This window comes from Vigna umbellata, chromosome 7, assembly GCF_029865625.1.
Source record: "Vigna umbellata cultivar VRB3 chromosome 7, Vumbellata_1.0, whole genome shotgun sequence".
Classification (NCBI taxonomy): domain Eukaryota; kingdom Viridiplantae; phylum Streptophyta; class Magnoliopsida; order Fabales; family Fabaceae; genus Vigna; species Vigna umbellata.
The window spans coordinates 29,142,333-29,164,946 of NC_142171.1; the positions used below are offsets into that span (position 1 = coordinate 29,142,333).

Below are 22,614 nucleotides of genomic sequence, written 5' to 3' on the forward strand. Positions count from 1 at the left end.
ATATTTTCATAAATAAGAGAGCTGGACAGGTTTATGCTTGATTTCAGTGTTTTTGTGCAGGTTTTTGATGTCTTTTCTGATTCCATATCTCTCCTTCTTCACTTCTTTCACCAAATTCACCTTAAAACCTGCACAAAAACACTGAAATCAAGCATAAACCTGTCTAGCTCTCTTATTTATGAAAATATGAAGAAAAGCATGATTTCAAGCTAGTTTCTAAGTATAAAGGTTGCTTTTAGTATCAATTTTAAGCATGAAAATAACAGTTTTTCAACTGTTATCACAACCCCAAACTTAGAACTTTGCTTGTCCTCAAGCAAACAAGATGTAACTCAATCTTCTACCAATTCATATGATGGCTCACTTCATTCAAAATTCCTCTTTTCAAGATAAGTAGCAACTTCAATCAAACTTATGACCAAGAGTTAAATCAAGATGTGCACATGCTTTAGTGTTCACAAAGTCATTTAAATTCCAACAAATGCTATTTTTCATGAATGATCAATTAATTAAGCATGGATGTTCATGTGCTTATGGAATATTTCCTCACTAGGTAAAGTGTTTCACTCACACACAAGTGTATAAGAGGTAATCACTCATTCACTCTACTATCACAATGTCACATGAATCAACTTTGCCTTTCATTTTACCACAATAAAAAACATTCACAAGCATGCATCATCACAAGGACTTTTCAATGGCTTATAATGTGGCTGGGCTAACAAGAAAATTGGTTTTTCTGGATCACAAAATCCTTGAGTTAAGAGAATCATAACAACACAATCATCTTATTCATTCCCAACTTTCTTTTGCCTTTGCATTGAGCTTTGCTTCTTTTTCTTTTCTTTTCTTTTTCTTTGCATATTCTTACTTTTTAGCTCTTAGCTCAATGCTTTTCCTTTTTCATGTTTTCCCAACAACCCCAAACTTGAACATTTAACAATATCACACAAGATCTTCTACTTAACTCAAGGTAAAGATTTTCAATCAAGGGTTTTCATTGTATGCTCAAGGCTAAGGGTTCAAAGGTTAGAACACAAAGTGTTCTCTTTTAGTGGGCTAATTTTACGAATTTGGCCAATAAAAAGGTTTCCAACAAACGGCCTTGATCATATGATGCAAAACAAGCAATTGATTCAATCATAGAAAACCTGGGCAAAATCATTCATGCTTTCAAAGTAATAGCATTCAACAATAACAACTCTGGAGCTCAAAACCTCACATATAAGCTCATTCACATTTGACATACACATCCTGCTTAATTTCACAATCACAATCATGATATCCTGCATTTGTTCACAAAGCTTGTGAATCACCTGTATAAGCATTTTAATGTGCACATCATCTCAACATCAATTTAATCACAAGCATCATTCAGCATTACTTATCACACAATCACAGTTAAGAGCAAACCATCACAACAAACCAGGTGTTCAATAGAGTACATCAATCCCTAATCTAAAAACAAAAAATACTTACAAAATACTGGGTTGACTCCCAGTAAGCACTTGTTTAACGTCATGAGCCTGACCCAGACTTTCAAGGATCAACCAACAACATCATTGTGGAAAATTGTTGCACCTCTCCCCCTAGATAGGGTTTGAGACGTTGACCATTCACCACCCAACTTCTCTGTGGATCATCAGCAGCTGGATTAAATATTTCAATTGCTCCATGCAGATGCACTTCTTTTATCACATATGGTCCTGACCATTTTGACTTCAGCTTCCCAGGAAATATCTTCAATCTTGAATTGAACAATAGTACCTGTTGTCCTGGATTGAAAACTCTATTCACCAACTTCCTGTCATGATAAAATTTAATCTTGTCTTTGTAAGCCTTGGATGAATCATATGCATGTAATCACATTTCTTCAAGCTCCAAAATCTGCCTTCTGCGTGTGCATTGAGTTTCATAAGGATCAAAATTCAAGAATTTCAAAGCCCATAATGCTCTATGCTCCAATTCTACTGGCAAATGGCATGCTTTCCCATAGACTAATTGAAATGGTGATAATCCCATAGACGTCTTCATTGCTGTCCTATAAGCCCAAAGAGCATCATCCAATTTGAGAGACCAATCCTTTCTTGATGAAGTCACTGTTTTATCCAGGATCCTTTTTATCTCCCTGTTAGACACCTCAGCTTGTCCATTGGTTTGTGGATGATAGGGTGCAGCTACCTTATGTTTTACTCCATAGTGTTTGAGTACTTTCTCTAGCTGATAATTGCAAAAATGTGATCCTCCATCACTAATCAACACTCTTGGAGTGCCAAAACGTGAGAATATCTGCCTTTTCAGGAATTTAATTACCGTGCTAGCATCATTTTTAGGACAAGCTAATGCTTCCACCCATTTACTCACATAATCCACTACTACCAGGATATATTCATTGTTGAAAGATGGAGGGAAGGGTCCAACAAAGTCAATACCCCAACAATCAAAAACCTCAACCTCTAAAATACCTCTTAAAGGCATCTCATGAAGTTTAGTGATTGTCCCTGCTCTTTGACATTTATCACAATTTCTAGCATGATTATGGGCATCTTTAAATAAAGTTGGCCAATAAAACCCACAAATCAATGAGAACTCCCCTTTTCATAACAAAGATAGCAGTCACCAAACTAGGTGCCATCAGAGACCCAAGTATCCTTGATTCCTTCTTTCCATATTCCCCATCTCCATCTCACTCTTGGGAATTTGCTTCTGCATGAAGAGATCAGGCCGCCAGCAACATATGAATCAACATCACGATGGATAAGAAGAGAAACATCACACAACTGGGTGCTTTTATCCAAAACAGAAGAAATAAATGCAAGAGTACCCTCCACTTCATGGACCACTAGATGTGCAATAAGTTGTTTTATCATCTTCATACCAATCCCATCTGCCAAACCTCCCCGTCTAAATGAATTCTCCATCACATGCCAGGCTCCAGGACCTAAACTAAGACATGTTATGTTCGGAAAACAACCCAACAAAGTATCAATCCCAAACACTGCTGCATCAACCTGTTTTCTTCTTCCTACCAAATCCAAGGTAAGTCTCTTCACCGTGCTGCAGTGACGAAACATAGTAAACAAAAAACCAAGAGAGAGGCATTCTACACTGAGCTGAAGGCATTGTATATTAGCACAATTTTTCAACCTGAGCTCATCAGTATTCTCGAGGGAGAGATTAAAATTGGACAAGGAAGGGGCCTCAAGGACAAGCAACTTAGGTTTGATGCATCTGAGATCAAAATCAACAAGGCAAGGTGCACATATGATCAAAGAAAGTGGAGCATTTAAGACCGACCATTGACAAGTGGTAAGGTGTAAGAAATTAATCTTAGGCTCCTTAAGTCCACCAACCCCAATAAGACTGAGTTGAGTCAAATTAGGGAAACAAGCATTGATCCTGCTTAAGTCCTCATCATCCAGTCTCACAAACTCAAGGGTCAAATGTCTCAACGTTGGCATCAAACACAAACCATCCACGGATAACCACGCATTCCTCACGACCAATTTCCCAAGATTATGGCCTGAATAAGACACATTGCAAATTTCCATGAGAGACAAATAAAACTTAGATTCATATTCTTATGGGATGTTTGGATGGACAGAAAGAAGATATAAATGAATACAATACGTTTTTTTGGTTGATTTAAGAGAAAGTGTTTTAAAATAAAAATTCAATAATTTCTTTCCATCATATTTCCCTTCTACTCAAATTTCAACATTGATGGTACGTTTAACAGGGAGGAAAGAACGTTGATGAACTATTTTCTTTGGTTGGAGAGAAAATGAAAGGAAAAAAAATGTAACTAACAAAAGTTCAAATATTACGTTTTTCTCTTCAATTCTACCTTCCAAACATACCATTAGGTTCTTTTAATATTATTTCATCCAGAGTAATCTAAACAAATGTTAATCTTCAACACAAATTGAAACACCAATTCTGACGGAAAGAATACGAAACACGCGCAAGAAACCGCATTCTTGTAAGAGAAAGAAAGTATGAAGAAAGAAAAATTGAGAATCAAGAAGCTAACAGGTGGAAGAGATGAGGGACAAGGCTTCGGATCGGCGCCAACAAGACTGGACCCAGAAATCGGAGACGGAGAAAGATTTCAGAGCGTGGGAAATGGATGGAAGCCACTCTCTGATGAAGTTCATGTCGGTAAGGTAGAGATCGTCGGACTCATCCTCGACGTCGTCGAAGGAGACGCCACCGAGGGCGCGATCGACGCCCAGCGAGACGGAGTCAAGAGTGGAGGTGGAGCGGAATACGAGGTGAGAGAAAACGGTCTTGAAGGGAGTGACGAGGTGCTTGGTCTCCAGCGAACGGGACTTGAGGTAGCGCGACATGGAACAGACCACGTTCAGCCACCGCACCTCGTATGACGCCGCGTTTAGACCCTTGGACACCGCCCTGCATCGCGCCACATCAGTAGTGTCCGTTAAACGACTCACAATTTCCACCAACAGCGACGCCGGAAGCTCCTCCATCATCGCCAATCGAATTGCGCAATTGCATTCAACATAGAGAGAGAGAAAAGAGTTTGTGTTTGCGTTTTGTTTTTCGGTGGATAAAGATAGTTTGAAAACATTGAGAATATTTTGACAAAGGTCACGTGGCAAAATCACATGGAATATAAATTAGAAAATGAAAAATGACGTGGAAATGAAGTGGAAATGAAGTGAGGTAGGATATCAAGTGGAGAGTTGATTTTGTGATTTCAAAATTAGAATTTGAGTTTGGGTTAGAGAGAACCTAAATAATCGTTTTTTCTCTTACATGCGTTGTTAGAGTTTACCATTCGTCTAAGTATTGCTGTTGACATATTCCTTTCATCCATCGATAAGTGTTTGTTGTCGTTTGAACCTTTGGAAGGAACAAGCATCAAAAGGGATGCGTTTTCACCGTTTCGTTGTCGTTGGACTATTTGGTTATGCCATTTATATAGAATTTCATGTATAATGAACCATTCTCTGTAAAAATCAAAGTGCAAAAACTGCATTGGTAGCAAAGAGAAGATAAGTGGAGAATTCAGGCAAATGTTTTGTACAAGCAGGTCAATTATGAAAATGACATTCATTTTGAAGTGCCTAATTTATTCTTTAACGATTTTTGAACATAAAAGTGATGTCGACAAAATTATTATGCCATTTATATAGAATTTCATGTCTAAGAAACCATCTTTTGTAAATATCAAAGTGCAGAAACTGCATTGGTAGCAAAAGCAAAATAAGTGAGAGACACGTCAACTATGAAAAATGACATTCATCTTAAAGTGTCTAATTTATTCCTTAACAATTTTTTAATATAGAAGTGATGTCGAGACAATTATTATGTCATTTATATAGAATTTCATATCCAAGGAACTATCTTTTTGTAAAACTCAAAGTGCAGAAACTACATCGGTAACAAAGACAAGAGTCATTCTAATTTATTCCTTAACCATTTTTGAACATAAAATTGATGTCGAAACAATTATTATGCCATTTATATAGAATTTTATGTTCAAAGAACCATTTTTTGCAAAAATCAAAATGCAGGAAATGGTAGCAAAGACAAAATTCATTTTGAATGTCATTTTCACAGTTGATCTGTCTGTGCAAAATCTTTGCTTGAACTTTTCACTTATTTTGACTTTATTATCGATACAGTTGGACAGCGGCGAACGCTTATCATTAAGTGGGAGAGACGACTATACAACATACAGACGTTATGACGAACTGTAAAATCCAACAATGATGGACAATAGGCACACTTCTAAGTGGTTGGAAAGGGAGACGATTCTCTAGGGTTCTTGACACCCAAACTCAGATTCTAAAATCACAAAATGAACCCCTCCACTTAAAACCCCATACCACTTCATTTCCACGTCATTATCCTTTTTGGGTGACTGTGGAATTTTAACTATTTACATAGTTTGACGTAAGCGAAATGTCGAATATGCCCTTGCCATAAAGTTCACTATATTTCGAAAACCCTAATGAGAGAAATAGGAGGTTTGGTTAGAGAATTTAGAGAGATGGGAAGGAGGATCCTGAACGATGCCTTGAGGAGTATGGTGAATGCAGAGAGAAGAGGGAAAGCTATGGTGGAACTCAAGCCAATTTCCACTGTTATGTCTTCATTTCTCCGAATCATGAAAAACCATGGTATCTTTTCTTTCTCCAGCCACTATTTTTATAATTTGTATTCTTTTTTCTAAAACTCGAAACCCCTTTTAACTGCTTCACAATTTCAAATCTGGCAATAATGAAATGGTATGAATTCGCTTTTCAAAAGTGATTTCAGTCTCTGAAATTTATGTCATCAGAGTTTGAATGACTTTCGTTGTTGATTTGGTTACTGTCATCCTTTTCCGTCTGAGTCTGAGCATGACTTTCCGTGTGTGAAATATCTTTAAGATTGCAAGGGTCCATGAACCGATATAAAGTTCTTTAAGATTCTAACAGTTACTCTGTACTGTGCCACTGTTAGTGTAGTTAATTTGGCTTAAATTCCTAATAGGTTATATCAAAGACTTTCAAGTCTATGATCCGCATAGAGTGGGGAGGATAACGGTTGAACTACAAGGTAGGATTAACGATTGCAAGGCTCTTACATACCGAAAAGATATGAAGGCAAGGGATCTTGAAGCCTACAGATGGCAGACTCTTCCTACTCATCAGGTTGGTTTATGTTAATGATTCGTTTTCGTGTCACAGCTTCCGACTGCTGTTTTTGTCTGATTGTGGTTGTTATAATTTGTGTTTTAAGAATGATATGTCAATGGAAATCAAAGGAAAAAGATAATTGTGCCTTTCTATTGCTGTGTGCAGTGGGGTTATGTTGTGATTACTACTCCTGACGGTGTTTTGGATCATGAAGAAGCCATTAAGAAGAATGTAGGCGGCCAGGTTCTTGGTTACTTTCACTGAAATGATCGTTGCCATGCTATTTTGGCTGTGTATCACGTTCAGTTATGTTTCCAGATAAACATTCAAAGATTTTTTTTTCCTGTATGAATGTTATAAGATAGCAGCTCATGCATGGAGAGTATGATGAATTGCATTCGATGCTTTGTGGAAATTAGTCCTGTTTTGGTTAAATGGTATTTTAAACATGAAGGAATGTTATGCCTCCTATTTCTTAATGTACTTCAAGTTCCAAGTCATGTAGTCCAGGGTTAATTCTATCATTCTACGCAGTGGTTTCCTTTTTCTCAAGAATTACAGTTTTGGATAAGAAGATATTTCATGTAAACGATGACAACGTTTTAATTAATCTCCATCCTTGTTTCTCAGTAGTCATTTATGATATGCTTAACAAATTCAAGCCCAATTATTTTGCTACATTTTTCAGCTCGTCAGTAAACTACGAATGTTGAAATAGACGTGTACAAATGCATTTGCCATCCAATTTAGGGTGAAATAAGAAATACCTCTGCTAGTGAAAATTTCAGCTCCAGATTTCTAAGTATTACCTTGTTCTAATATTTCATGGAAGACAGTGAACATCGGCATCATTCATATTACTAGTTAGATATGAAAATTTCAAAATAGTAAGTTTATTGATATTTTAATTTTAGATGTGTGCAGAAACATTTGTGATATGTGTGGCAGTTCATTTGTAAAGTATGTAAATTTTCAATTGTAACGTTCGATCTTTGCGTAGCAGTTGTAAATTCCTTCTATCCTTGCCCTTACATTGTTACATATATAATAACATTATTAATTTTTTATCTACGAAAATTAGTGATAGGTTGTTGGTTATGTGTAGCTTTGAACAACTCAATTTAATTTCTGAAGAAAGTCACTGTATAGAGGTTTCAAAATTATTCGGTAGATGTTTTTAGCTATTTTGTGTATTAGTGTTTCATCTTATAATCTTGAGAAATTCAATGGTTAGTTTTTCTTGTGAGATTGAAGTGTCCTCGATGTTGTTTTTGGACTAATTTAGGTATCCACCTTATTTCTGCGATACCAAACTTGACGTTCCATTGTAGGCCAAGAATCACACATTTTATTTTATTAATAGTAAACAGCAACACTCGGTGATTCACATTACAGTCAAATAACCCCACAGTTTGAGGCAAATCAATTTTAACCATCCATAGGAAAAGCAGAATGAAAAACCAAAAACACAGTACATTAAGTTCACTTGGATCACAGCACGAAACATTCGGAAATGGTGTTTATTGAGCACGAAACATTTGGGAATGGTGTTCATTCAGCACGCCTGCAAATAGTGAAGCCATCACCAATTGAAACAACAGAAATTTCAACACGAGAATCATCTGCAATTGCTTTGTTGAAAGCTACAACAGCCTGCCTGTATTTTCTTTTGGGTATTGGAACATCCTCTTCAGGCCAGGCAACAGTTCCACCCCAGAGGGTATTATCATAGATTATTAACCCACCAATCTTCACCAGTTTAAGAAGCCGCTCGTGGTAATTCCAGTAGTTATCTTTATCAGCGTCAACGAAGGCAAAGTCAAAACTATCCTTATTTGAATCCTGTAATAGAAGAAACAGAACCCAAATATCAAACAAAAACTAACTATAAAGTAAAAGGAGTTAGATCCTCTTACGTACAAGGGAGAAAGAAACAAAAGAAAAAACAAAAACTAGGGTCTTAATTTATTATAGACAATTTTCTGTCTCGTAATATGACATTGTTATGTCAGTAACATGACAACAACACAAAATCATACTCACGTCTTCTAATAGTTTATCAAGAACAGGTAGAGCTGGAGACTGAATGAAGTCGATCTTGTGCTCTACACCAGCCTTTTTAATGAATGGTAGTCCTATCTCATAAGCTTCTCTATTTGGATCCAGGGCTATAATCTACACCACACAGACAATGGAGTTGGTGACATAAAACAGACATATTAAACGTACCAAATAACAAAGAAAAGTGCAAACCTTTCCATCGTCTGGAATGGTTAGTGCAGTGAGGAGAAGAGAGTATCCTGTAAAAACTCCCACTTCAATGGTCTTTTTAGCATTCAACAGCTTGAAGAGCAAGGCCATTAGCTGACCCGCATCAGGATCAGCGCCCATAAATCCCCTGCAGAGTGAAAATGGTAACTAAATTTATGAAACAAATCCCTTTATTGTTTACTAGTTGAGCACAGACATTGCTACCGCAAATATTCATATGAGTGAAAAACTCTAGGTAGATCCTGAGAATGGGGACCACGATCAACACAATAACCACACCACAAATTCATTAAAACGATGTAGAAGCTAAAAGCAAGAAACATAAAAAAGAAGCAGATCTACAAGATGCAATGTAAAAGTAAACAGGTTATAATTCTGACTAAGCCTCGTACCAAAAACTGAAACTTATAGCAGTCTTTCGAGTTTCAACCGAGACATTAACTATGATAAAAGACTTTGTCTTTGTTGATTTTAATAATGTCAACATGTCTTGAGACATAATTGTGGCAGAGAATAATTACCAAGGGTGTGTTGCGGTGGCATTCCTTAGCTCTTTGAGAGTCTCGGCTTCTCGAGGGTAAACGCTAGTCTCCAGTATATACTGCCACAACATTGTTGAATTGAATAATTTTTGAAAATGAAGCGAAGGAATAACACAAACGTTTTTCGAACTCAGTTTTGTTAATTTCCACGCCCAAACGAACGAGCGTCTCCTCTGCTGACACCTGCACTCTCACTTCTGACTTCCGAAACTTCTACGTGACAAGTGGCGCTCTTGCATGCAGCGTTTAGTGCGTTTTTAATGCACTGAACGTGTGGCGCGGTGCATTTATGGAAGCAGTCAGGTGACTCAGCAGTGAAAATAAATGACAGATTTGACAGTAATCATGGTTTAAATTTCCGAGACTTCACATTCCACCTATCTACAAAAATTTTCGACCTCGAAAATTAAAGACTCACCCGGAAATAGATTAGGATATAAGTCCTTCATGGCACTCTCAACTTCCCACGTTGAATCACCAGTCTTAGCGTCCCACACCATCTTCACCAAACGAACGTCCTTGCCTTTATAGTACTTGGTGCGGCTATCTTCTATACGGACTGGATGTAGCTCCAACGTTCGGTCTGGACAAAGCTGGACGTCCTCCAACTCCAGTACATGTGATGGATTCGCTATATACTTCCGAAGTTGAGAAACGTGGAAAACTGAGTGAAGGTTTGATAGTTGAGGCGGCAATGCAAGCTCGTAAGCTACTGGTCCGATCTTCCTCAGAATCTGGTATGGTCCAATGAATTTGGGAGACAGCTTCTTTGGACGAACGGCTCGGCCTACACCAGTGATTGGGTTGAGTCGAAGGAACACATGATCTCCAGCAGCGAACTCCAACGGTCTTCTCCTCTTATCAGCATAAGATTTCTGCCTGCTCAAAGACGTCTTCAACCTCTCCTGAATTTGCTTGACTTTCTCGGTCGTTTGCTGGATAAGCTCGGGTCCAGTTAGCACGTTCTCTCCTTCCTTGAACCAACAAAGTGGCGTTCGACATTTTCTCCCATAAAGTGCTTCAAACGGTGCCATTCCAATGCTCGCCTGGAAACTGTTGTTATACGTGAACTCCACCAGTGGCAAGACTTCATCCCATGCGCCCAAGTGATCTAGGACGCACGTCCTCAGCAAGTCTTCTAATGTCTGGATAGTTCTTTCAGACTGGCCGTCCGTTTGTGGATGATACGCTGAACTCATTTGTAGTCTGCTCCCTAACTCACCTTGTAGAGATTGCCAAAACCGAGATGTGAATCTCGTGTCTCGGTCAGAAACTATGCTTGAAGGCACTCCATGCAGACGAACGATCTCCTTAATATACAACTTAGCCAGATTCGTCATCGACATCTTCAAGTTCACGGCCAGGAAGTGGGCGCTCTTCGTTAGTCTGTCCACAATCACCCAAATCGAGTCATGATTTCTGACCGTACGTGGTAGATGGGTCACGAAATCCATGGATATGCTATCCCACTTCCATTCGGGAATTTCCAATTGCTGCAGTAGGCCGCCAGGTCTTTGGTGTTCCGCCTTCGCTCGTTGACAGGTTAGACAAGATGCCACAAAACGAGCGACATCGCTCTTCATTCCAGGCCACCAAAATGATTTCCGGAGGTCTTGATACATCTTAGTCATGCCAGGGTGCATGCTAAGACGGCTGTGATGACCTTCCTCCAGAATAATTCTCTTCAGCTCGCCATCATCTGGAACGCACGTCCTACCCAGATAACGCAACATGCCATCCGTTCCCGTATTGAACTCCTTAGCTTGATCCGAACCGAGAGCGCTCAAAATCTTCACCAGCTCTTCATCCTCACGTTGCTTCACTCTAATCCGATCAAACACATCGCTAGATATTCTAAGGTTACAGCACTTGATGCTGCTCGGTTCTAACTCAAACTGTAACCTTAGATCTCTGAAACTCTCTACTAAGCTCAACTCGCGCACCATCATGGACGACACATGCACCACCTTTCTGCTTAGAGCGTCCGCTACCACGTTAGCTTTCCCGGGGTGATACAGCAGCTCAAAATCATAATCTTTTAGAAATTCTAGCCAACGCCTCTGCCTCATGTTCAACTCCTTCTGATCAAATAAATATTTGAGGCTCTTGTGATCACTGAAGACTTGGAACGTGGATCCGTACAAGAAATGCCTCCAAATCTTCAGCGCAAAAACGACCGCTGCCAACTCCAGGTCGTGCGTTGGGTAATTCCTTTCGTGAATCCTCAACTGACGAGACGCATAAGCCACCGCTCGCTTCTCTTGCATCAAAACACAGCCCAAACCTTGGTGAGAGGCGTCGCAATATACTTCAAAAGGTTTAGACGCGTCTGGAATAACTAACACTGGAGCGCTCGTCAATTTCACTTTCAACTCCTGGAAACTGGCCTCACAATGATCGGTCCAGGCGAACGGCTGGTCTTTACGAGTCAACTGAGTTAGCGGCGCCACTATCTTAGCAAAACCCTCAATGAAACGTCTGTAGTAGCCCGCCAATCCAACAAAACTACGCACCTCAGTGACCGAACGCGGACTCTCCCACTCCAGTACCGCTCGCACTTTCGCTGGATCTAACGAGATGCCTCCAGCCGACACCACATGACCCAAAAACTGAATCTCTTTCATCCAGAATTCACACTTAGACAACTTGGCATATAGCTCCTTCTCCCGTAACACTCCAAGTACAAGTCTAAGATGTTCTTCATGCTCGTCTTCGTTCTTGGAATAGATGAGAATATCATCTATGAAGACAACCACAAACTTATCCAAATAAGGCCTGAATATGCGGTTCATATATTCCATGAACACGGCTGGAGCGTTCGTTACTCCAAAAGGCATCACCACATATTCATAATGTCCATAGCGAGACCTGAAGGCTGTCTTCTGAATGTCATCCTCCTTCACCCTGATTTGATGATACCCGGATCTCAAATCTATCTTTGAGAACACTGCAGCCCCATGCAATTGATCCAGCAGGTCATCTATCCTTGGCAATGGGTATTTGTTCTTGATGGTCAGCTTATTCAATTGCCTGTAGTCTATACATAACCGAGAGCTGCCATCCTTCTTCCTTACTAACAGCACGGGCGCTCCCCAGGGTGATACGCTCGGCCTAATGAATTTCTTCTCTATCAACTCTTCAATTTGCTCCTTGAGTTCAGCTAACTCAGCAGGCGACATTCGATATGGCTGAACCGAGATAGGAGCCGCTGTCGTCACCAAATCAATGGTGAACTCCACTTCACGACGAGGGGGAAGTCCAGGTATCTCTTCCGGGAAAACGTCCGCAAACTCTTTCACAACCGATCGTCCATTGCTGTCACTAGTGGACGATCGTCCTAAATTCGCATTCCCAACTTCTCCATCTTCATGAGTCATAATGAGAAAACAGCTGGCGCCTTCCATAATGTCTTCTTTCAGTTGGCCGAGCGTCACTGAAAGAACTTCTTCTTCTTCACCAGGGAAGATTAATTCCTTCGCTCCACAATCAATAAGAATGCGATTGGCAGCCAACCAATCCATTCCTAAAATCACCTCCAAACCTTGAAGAGGTAAGCAGATGAGGCTAACCTTGAACTTACGCCCTTCCACTTCTATGGGACACTTGACGCACATAGTGGACGTCCTAACCTCACCCGCTGCTGGTGTAGACACCACCAGGTCAAACTGCATCTCGCTCACTTCTAATCCCAGCTTTTCAACACACGCCTTCGAGATGAAGGAGTGCGTTGCCCCCGAATCATACAAAGCACAACACGGTCTACCAAACAGCATGCATTCACCAATTATAAGGTTACCTGAGCTCGCTGCCTCAGCGCTCGTTATCGCATACACTCGCCCACTCGCTTGGGCTCGTCCTCCTCTTGGCTGATTCCTCCCAGCATTCAGCGGCCTCATCACTGCACGCCCACTCATATTGCACTCATGATCCAAGTGCCCATTCCTTCCGCAACGGTTGCAGTGCTTTCCTCCCACCAACTGAGGGCAAGAAGACCTATAATGCGGTCCTCCGCACCGGAAACAAACCACACTTCCCTGTCCAGACTGTCCGACAGGGACTACTGCTTGAGATCCGCTCGTCTGAGAAGGCTGGTTTGGACGAGCGTATGGAGGTCTCCTCTGAACAGTTCCTCCTCTGGACACGATCGGTCCCCTACTCACCTGTTGCTGCCTTTTCAACCGTTCCGCCTCTGCCATATTCTTCTCCAAAACCTTGGCTCGCTCAACCATAGCAGGAAACGACCGGATACATAAACTTGAGATCATTACTTTCAGGTCACTTCTCAGCCCATTCTCAAATTTCCTGCACTGCCACTCCTCACTGGTGGCCATCGTATTGAACCTCAGTAGATGTTTAAAGGTGTTGGTATACTCCGACACTGACTTTGCCCCTTGTGACAGTTGAAGAAACTCAACTTCCTTAGCGTAACGAACGCTATCTGGGAAGTACTCCTCATAAAATTTGCCTCTGAAAACCGCCCAGGTGATGGGATTCTGAGCGTCCGTTAAGATGGCTTTCATACTCGTCCACCAGTGGCTAGCTTCACCAGTCAACAAGTACTCTGTAAAAGCCAAGCGGCTTTCATCTGGACACCTCTTAGCATCGTAAATACGCTCCATGTCTCTCAGCCACTGGTCCGCCTCATTAGGAAGGCATTTCCCTTTGAATTTAGCCGGATGATGTTGGAGGAAACTCTCCAAACTCCATTCAGCTGCAGGCGGGGCAGCGTTGGAAGAAGACGCTCCCGGGGTGTGTCTTGTAGCAGCTAAGATTTCCATCAATTGTCTCTGCGTCGTCTCAGAATTGGCACGAGAGGCCTCCAAACTCTGCATAGCGGCCTGATTTTGCTGCATCAGAGTGGCGTTCTGTTCCATTAAAGTGGTGTTTTGTTGATGCAGTCGTTCCACCACTGTTTCCAACAACCTGGTGTTGTTGGACGTATCAGGCTCGCTCGGTTGAGGAGGAGGAGGAAGTCTAGGTGCCATTAGTTCTCTGGATCAGAGAAAAACGAGCGTTAGTAATGTTCAAGAGTTAAAACAATAACTCATTAACACATAACAAGCACACAGCAAAAACGTAGTGCACTCATAGCCTACAGTGTTCCTTAAAAGAACAAAACTGCTCTGATACCACTAATGTAACATCCCAACATATAGTAATTTACCATAATCAGAATTAATTACATTAATCATATAAAACAGTGCAGTCTTACAAATCTGAAATAGCGTCTAATTGCCGAACGGCATAAACATAAAGAAATAACGAACGCTTATACAAGCAAGAGTTCAGGGACGAACGGTCTTACAAAACTATAACCGAACGTTCAAAACAACATAAATAAAACTAACTACAAACACTCGCGAGCGCTCTAAGGCTCTGCCTTAACTTCTACCTCCACCAGGTTCGCGTCTTCCAAAATTTCTTCTTCTAGCACTTCTTCAAGTGACGCACCTCCATCTGCTCACATCCACACGGATGATCATTGCAATGACAGGACGAACGTACATATACAAGGTGACAACACAAGGAAACGAAAGGGTAAGCTTATATAATTTAAATCATACATCAACATATACAATAAACATATCATTCCACGTAAGCACTCATGTAACATTATATGACTATATATATATATATTTATGACGACCGTCCGGACTGTATGATCTGTGTAGCTACAAGTGTCCTCGCACCCGAGTGGTGTAGTAGCCGGGATATACCTAATCAGCTGCCACTCGAGGTTAGTCCGTTCTTACGTCGCCCATGTTAACTTATGGACTAAGGACCTCCTGCCATTCCCACACATGAACTACTCCTCTCTACTTGAGAATGAGTGTCACGGAATATCAGGATGGACCAAGCCTGGCTTAGCTTATCCACAGTCATACTTTACCAAATTTAATATTCAAATATATATATAGGAGACGTTCCTCCATGGAACGCTCGTTCAAATTCCATACTCATAGAATCACTCAATATAGTGTTCGCATGGTAAGATCTTATAATTTATCATCATTCTCATATTTAACTTTAAGAGCATAAAAGGACGAACGTTCAGTCCTTTGAAGAAATAGGACGAACGTCTAAAATAAGTACTGGATGGACGAACGTGACTCTCTGTTGGGTCAGTTAAATGAAACGACTCAATTTGAAGGAGTACTGATACTTAGAAAATTTCATAATAAAGATCTTGAACCAGATTCAATATAGGAAGGATGGTCAATAATACTTAGAATTTTCTTTGTAAAATTTTATATAAAGAACCGATGTCAGTAATTGAACGAACGTAAGAGGATGAATACTGTAATATTTGAACGAACGCTATTTACATTCGTTAATGAATCAAAGATAAGGACGAGCGTTCAATATAAGACCGAACACTTCATTAAAACGAACCCTTAGGTAGACGACCAAGAATCAATCTTGACGAACGCTTAGAATAAGTCCGAGCGCTCTTTAGGACGAACGCTTGATTTAACACCAAACGTTGTTTAGGACGAACGTTCGGTATCAGACCGAACGCTATTAAGGACGAACGCTTGGTATACGACCGAGCGCTCTTTAGAACGAACGCTCGGTATAAGACCGAACGTTTCTTAATTCAATATTATTTAATTTAAAGCATACTACAACTCTATGCTGAGCCGAACGCTCAAACATAGTAATTCAATGAAGGCGCTCGTTCTCAAACCGAACTCTTTCCAAATGAAAGAATTCTACTCTAAGTCTTTGTCAGGGAAACCGAACGGTATAAGACCGTACGATGACGAACGTAATTTATCATAGAGAGAATTATCATATTCAGATTTTTTTCCAACTATCTTAACTTTTCATTTTTCATAAGATTCATACTTCATAACTTCACATCCAATATTAATCTACAGATCTTATAGAATTTATCGCATTAATAACTCATACATTACATTAATCATCCATCTTCCATACATATCAAACCAACATGCGGATCAACCAAATAAGAATTCATATTCATCCATACAATCAGTACTCGTTCATGCATACTCAAACAGCCCACATACATATCTTCATAACATTCTTTCATACAACACACAAGTATAAATTAAACATATAAGCTTCCCTTACCTGGATAGCAGTGTATTCCCAAAGAGCAAGATTTAGTGCTTCCTCTAACAAATTCCTACCCTCAGGTTTCGCTCAACAGTTTCCACTTAATCTAAAACACCAGAAATTGTAATAACTCAGACCTAGTACCCATGCATGCAACCAGAACTAGGGTTCGCATGAAACCAAAAGGACGAAAGCTTAGCAATGAGGACTTACCAGTTCCGTTCCAAATTCTGTTCGGATCAGAATGATGCTCACGTCTCCAGGAACGTTTCTACAGTTCTGAAACGTGATCGGAGAAGGGAATGATGAGTTACAGTAGAGAGAAGGTGAACTGGTTCTAGAGAGAAGTTGGAGAAAATGAAAGGTTTGGTTCTGAGGAAGAAGAAGAGTGCGTGCAGGTGAGAGAGCGTTTTTCGAAACTCAGTTTTGTTAATTTCCACGCCCAAACGAACGAGCGTCTCCTCTGCTGACACCTGCACTCTCACTTCTGACTTCCGAAACTTTTACGTGACAAGTGGCGCTCATGCATGCAGCGTTTAGTGCGTTTTTAATGCACTGAACGTGTGGCGCGGTGCATTTATGGAAGCAGTCAGGTGACTCAGCAGTGAAATAAATGACAGATTTGACAGTAATCATGGTTTAACTTTCCGAGACCTCACAGGATGTAGAAGATTTAAAGAATAAAATAAACTTGTTCTTATAAAATACAGTGCAAAATAGTACCATATAGTGGACGTGCCGGAGTGGTTATAGGGCATGACTAGAAATCATGTGGTCTCTGCCCGCGTACTTTAGAAGATAATAAAACTAAAATAATTTAGTTTTTTTTTATGATTTTGTATTAAAATTGTTGGTGGATAAATAAATAAATTTATAATTTTATTATTTAATTTTTTTCTTAATATATGTTGTGGTTTTTATGATTTACATGGATATTTTTGTATATATTTTTCAATGAGAAAGTTGTGGTTGCAGGTTGTAAAATGATCACAAGTTTTATGATCAAAATCATGAAACTGATTAACTATGCGCAATTTAACAGATTCAACGGATTTATAATCGGTTAAATATTTCTCATTGCAGTTATCTTAATTTGTTACATACATAATGCAATTGATTAAGTGGTAGAAAATGGATTTACATGTTTATAACTGTTGTTTTGAGTTGCTTAACATGTTCTAACTGTTCTTATGTATATGTTTAACATATTATACATGTCATATGTTGCATATTGATCAAAATCATTTTGAAACTCATTATATATATGCTTCATTATGAAATAACACCACGATATATAAAACATTTTTCATATATTTAGCTGCTTACTAGCTGATATATGCAATAATATTGTGTGTTTCATATAATTTGCATACATCATCTTAAGTATTAGTGATGAGTGAACATTTATGCCCACATTTTAGATTTAATTTTAAAATTTTAGTGGAATAATTGTGCTTAAGGCTTTGTTCACTTGAATGGATTTGGGGGAGAGTGATTGAGGGGATTTGAGAGGATTTGAAGGTAATTTTTTTTTTGTTTATTTGATTGAATTTGGAGGTAAATGAGAGTGGATTTGGAAGTAAATTTTTTTAATTTGTCACGTCAATCAAATCCTACATTAATTCTCACAAACTTTACTTCTAAATTCATTTTCACTTACCTCCAAATCCACTTAAATAAACAACAACAAAAATTACTTTCAAATCCTCTCAAATCCCCTCAATTACTCTCTCCTAAATCCATTCAAGTGAACAAGGCCTAAATAATTGATTTGAATAAGATTTTGCATGATTGGATTTATCGGGTTTGGGAATTAAAGAGGCTTAAAATGTGATTTTAGTTGCATAAATTATTTTGGAGAGTCTAATGTTTGTTGATGCAGCTGAAATTAAAGTTTGAATTACAATTTTGAAAAGAAAGAAAATGCTAAAGTAAATTAGAAAAAATTTCTGGACTTCTGTACAATTTTGAATAAAATAAAAAGGGTTGAATTGTAATTTTGGGCAAGTCCAAATCTGTTAGATATTTTACAAGATAATTTGGAGAAAATATATCTTAAGATATTTTATTTGATATTGTTAAATAATTATCTTATTTAACTATATCAATAAATGTCAAAAGATAATATTTGCCAAATCTTTTTAATCTAGAAAAGATATTATCAAATATTCTTAAAAACCGATTAAATTTATTGAATATTTGGAAGGTATTAGGTATAAGATAAAAGATCTTATCAACAGAAGATTCAGAGTCCAAGCCCAATCAAGCCTATATAAAGAGACCTAGGGGAGGCCGAAAACAAAACTCATTCATTCTCAGACTCCTCCACTGGCAACATTCATCCACCACTGCTCTCACTTTTTATTTTTCCATGTATTCTACTTCATCCATGGAGGGCTAAACTTCTAAGGCTATTCCACTATAACTTCATTATGGATTCTGTTGATGAATCGGCAAGTGTACCGAATCGTACAAGTAATATAAAATGGTAAGACCAAGTATCGTATCCTAGAAGACTCTCGGCACTAGACAGTTGTGTGATAACTCGATTAATTAAGACTTAAATAAAACGAGATCATTGGTTTAAGATGCAAAGACAGAAAATTAAATATGAATGCAGTTTGATCAATAGCAAAAGAGCATAATGATAAACAGATGTTGTTTAATATGAGATAAGTATGTTGTTGGGGTTACATTTCACCAAGTTCCCTCTCATGTATGTAAGAATTCTTCTTTATGCATTAATGTTAACGTCACTCATTAAATCACCTAAACCCGATCCCTCATTAAATAAGCCTGTCCCTAATCACCAGTTCATGCAATTCCTAGCATTCCTAGTAATTAAATGTGAAGATCAAGAACTTAAAGACGACTAAGACTCATATCCTCATCCTTGAGAAATATTACTCTTGGGAGAATTCAACAAGAACCTGAATTGTAAGGAACCTCCCGACACTCATGCAATTCATAAATCATGCGATGAATGAGTTAAACAAAGCATGTAATAAGCACAAATGAATTACTTTAATAATTAATGAAAAAATGTATGGTATTAAGAATCAATTCAAATACATGAGAGTTCACAAGGTTACATAATCCAATAACAACAAATAGAGTTTAGTTCACCATAGACATGATGAAACTATATGAATAATGGAAAAGCATGAGATAGCAAAACCCTAAAAGTAGAGGATGGAAGCTTTCGCATCCAAATCCACCTTCAGAGAGTGGAAGAGTGTGCTGTTGTGATGCTCCAGCCAGACATACAAAACCTAGGACGACTGGGTCCTTTAAATAGAGTGACAGTAGAACAGAAACAAAGCCTAAGCCCGAGTCAGTGGCGCTCAAGTGCCCCACTTAGGGCGCCCAAGCGGGGAGCGGTGGTCTTCCACGCTCAAGCCTTGCAGAAGACGCCCAAGCTTCGAGCCTCGGCGCTCAAGCGCCCCAAAAGGGGCTCCCGGACGGTGAGCGGTGGTCTTTCTGCGCCCAAGTCTCAAAGATGACGCCCAAGCTTCGTGCATCCGATGCTCAAGCGCCCAGAAAGGGGCGACCGGGCGGTGAGCGGCACTCTTCTACGCTCAAGCCTCCAAACAGGGGGCCCAAGCTTCGATCACTCCTCCCTTCTGGTGTTTTTCCTGCCTTTTCTGAGCTCCATCTCCATGACACTTCATCCCTGCTTTCATATTATCTCATTTTCTATTAAAACAAGGGAAATTAGTCATAAATCATTAAATTCAACCTCAATCTCTTATTCACACAACTTAACAGAAAAACATGATTCCAAGCAAGTTTCTAAGCAGAAAAGAGTGCATTTAGTATCAAAATTACATCACAAATAACGATATTTTCAACCGTTATCAGATTCTGAGGTTAAGTTGAATTAATGGAATTGTTTCTTTAGATTATTGATTTGAGTTGCTCTCTTTCTATGTCTTTCATCTCTTAATCATATTAAAAGCAATGATTTTTGCATCATAAGGTGTTTGAATCTACATGCATATTAATCATATGAGTTCAAGAATTTCTAGGTTTGGTTGAGAATCTACTTTGATTAAATTTAGAAACTTTCATATGATTAAACAAGTTTTTGCTATCAATTGAGAATGTACTTTGATTGGTGGTAATTATTTCAACTATAATTAATTGAGAATTTACTTTAATTAATTAGCTTTTAATCTGGTTAGGAGACTTAAGAATAGACATGATTAAACATAATAGAATTTGATTAAAAATGTACTTTGGTTGAATTCATTGTGAATAATCTAGAAAGGTCTTGCATTTGATTGAGAATCTACTTTGGTTAACTGTATGATCACCCTCAAATTAATTAAGAATGTACTTTAATTAATTTGAAATTTAAACAATAATCAATTGAACAATGATCTATGGATAACCAATAAATTTATCTTGGAAAAGTAGTGAAATTAGCTTATTTCATCATAATTGTTTCTAAGTTTCCTCTTTGTTCTTCAAACATTCTTTAAACATTAATTCTATTAGCATAGTTTCTCAGTTTTATTCATGAGCATTGCATTGCATTCATAAGATTCAAATATTGAAAAATAATTCAGTATTCGTTGAAAGACGATTCAAGGTTACTTTAACCCTATCTACTTTCTTGAATACTACTTGGCAATACTAAAGTTGCCTTAAAAAATAGTATTTGTTAGAGCGGCTGCAGCGGAATGGTTAACATGGAATAACAAACCAAGAGGGGAGGGGGGGAGGGGGTGAATTGAGTTTTAATAATAAATTGTGCCTTTTAAAATTTCTTCTCAATTTAACTTACTGAGCAAATAATAACGATAAATAAAAAGAGTAAGGTTGAGAGAAATTTGCACAGATGATTTTATCATGGTTCGGATCTTACCAATCCTGCATCCAGTCGCTTATCTCAAATCAAGATAAACAGTTCACTACTCACAAAACAATTATAAATTACAATCACAAAGAAATAATTTGTAAAAGTTTAGAAACCACCTCTTTTGTTACCCCAAGAGGTGAAAGTCACTTCCCCTATAACCCACAAGGGATGAACACCTCTTTTTGAATCTTCACAAAGGATGAACACCTCCTCCGAATGCTTCACGAAGGATGATAGACTTTTAACTCAGCAACAACAACAACACTCAATCACAATCCCTGTGAAAGTTCTCGCTCTATGCCAAAAGCAACAACACTCAATCACACTCCCTGTGAAAGTTCTCGCTCTATGCCAACACGCCAAGTTCTCAAAGCCACAACACAAAGGTTCAACAAACCCTAGAACACTTATCACCGTACATTATAGATAAGATTTTCTGAAATACACTTATTTCGTATTTTGTATTTCGTTTTTGAATGAGAGTCCCAATCTAATTTATAGAGATATCTTTAAGACCCGAATAAAATAAAAATACTTTTATTTTTATTTTATATTTCTAATATTAAATATTTAATTATAGTATTTATTTGGGTGATAAATATGTTTAGAAAGTAGTATAAAAATTAATTGAATAATTGTTTTTATTTAAATTTTCAAAAGGGGAATAAGTAAGGGTTATATTTCATTCCTGCACAAAAACATTAGTGTGATAACATTGTCCTTGTGGTATGTGTACGCCTCTCATTCGTATGACTCGAGTTCGATACTCGTTTATCACCATCTGCAGTCTTGAAGCATTTTGCGTCATTCTTAATTTTATGCAGGTGGGGCCGGTGGTCAGTGTTTTGTTTAGAAAGGGAGAGACGTTGCTCCTTGTGGGTCCAGGGGTAGCTTTAACCAATAGGATTAAAGCTTTGTGTTGCTGCTTTTTTATATGGCATGAAGAAATCATGAGAGAGAACCTTGTTTTATTAGGAGCATCGATTATTTTTGCTGTTTCTGTATGGCATGTATTTTAGGAATGAAGAGAGAGAGGTAGACGTGGAGCCAGGGGTAATTTTGAGCCAATAGGAATTTAGTTTATTAGCATGGAATTACGTGGGGCTAGCATTTTATTTTGGGTTCTGAGGTATAAGTGAAGAATATGGGTCTTGGACTTAAATAAATAAATAAATAATAATAGAAAACAGAAAGAGATATTAGA

The 22,614-nt window shown here is 38.5% G+C and overlaps 3 protein-coding genes across 3 annotated transcripts; 1 reads left to right on the top strand and 2 right to left on the bottom strand.

The window, feature by feature from the left end:
• Positions 1 to 2,527: 2,527 nt before the first annotated feature.
• On the bottom strand, positions 2,528 to 4,493 carry LOC148195689 (F-box/LRR-repeat protein At4g29420-like). Its single transcript, XM_088095553.1, has 2 exons — positions 4,034 to 4,493; positions 2,528 to 3,523 (listed from the first exon to the last, which is right to left on the bottom strand). The coding sequence occupies exons 1-2, from the start codon at positions 4,491 to 4,493 to the stop codon at positions 2,625 to 2,627; spliced, it is 1,359 nt and encodes a 452-aa protein (XP_087951679.1). The 3' UTR covers positions 2,528 to 2,624.
• Positions 4,494 to 5,985: 1,492 nt separating this feature from the next.
• LOC148195690 (small ribosomal subunit protein uS8my-like) lies at positions 5,986 to 7,150 on the top strand. The gene is made up of 3 exons (XM_088094126.1): positions 5,986 to 6,149; positions 6,505 to 6,665; positions 6,816 to 7,150. The coding sequence occupies exons 1-3, from the start codon at positions 6,020 to 6,022 to the stop codon at positions 6,912 to 6,914; spliced, it is 390 nt and encodes a 129-aa protein (XP_087950252.1). The 5' UTR covers positions 5,986 to 6,019; the 3' UTR covers positions 6,915 to 7,150.
• Positions 7,151 to 8,097: 947 nt separating this feature from the next.
• On the bottom strand, positions 8,098 to 9,534 carry LOC148195691 (putative caffeoyl-CoA O-methyltransferase At4g26220). The gene is made up of 4 exons (XM_088094239.1): positions 9,443 to 9,534; positions 8,904 to 9,048; positions 8,694 to 8,825; positions 8,098 to 8,492 (listed from the first exon to the last, which is right to left on the bottom strand). Exons 1-4 carry the CDS (start codon positions 9,532 to 9,534, stop codon positions 8,202 to 8,204), a joined length of 660 nt encoding a protein of 219 aa, XP_087950365.1. The 3' UTR covers positions 8,098 to 8,201.
• Between the last annotated feature and the right edge of the window lie 13,080 nt (positions 9,535 to 22,614).

What these genes read in the sequence shown, in the direction of transcription:
- LOC148195689 (XM_088095553.1), bottom strand. Translation starts at nt 4,493, where the DNA reads ATGATGGAGGAGCTTCCGGCGTCGCTGTTGGTGGAAATTGTGAGTCGT. An exon ending in GTCCCTCATCTCTTCCACCT is followed by an intron (nt 3,524 to 4,033) that starts GTTAGCTTCTTG and finishes TGTCTTATTCAG; the next exon opens with GCCATAATCTTGGGAAATTG.
- LOC148195690 (XM_088094126.1), top strand. Translation starts at nt 6,020, where the DNA reads ATGGGAAGGAGGATCCTGAACGATGCCTTGAGGAGTATGGTGAATGCA. An exon ending in CCGAATCATGAAAAACCATG is followed by an intron (nt 6,150 to 6,504) that starts GTATCTTTTCTT and finishes AATTCCTAATAG; the next exon opens with GTTATATCAAAGACTTTCAA. An exon ending in AGACTCTTCCTACTCATCAG is followed by an intron (nt 6,666 to 6,815) that starts GTTGGTTTATGT and finishes TGCTGTGTGCAG; the next exon opens with TGGGGTTATGTTGTGATTAC.
- LOC148195691 (XM_088094239.1), bottom strand. Translation starts at nt 9,534, where the DNA reads ATGTTGTGGCAGTATATACTGGAGACTAGCGTTTACCCTCGAGAAGCC. An exon ending in CCATTCCAGACGATGGAAAG is followed by an intron (nt 8,826 to 8,903) that starts GTTTGCACTTTT and finishes TGTGTGGTGTAG; the next exon opens with ATTATAGCCCTGGATCCAAA. An exon ending in TTGATAAACTATTAGAAGAC is followed by an intron (nt 8,493 to 8,693) that starts GTGAGTATGATT and finishes CTTCTATTACAG; the next exon opens with GATTCAAATAAGGATAGTTT.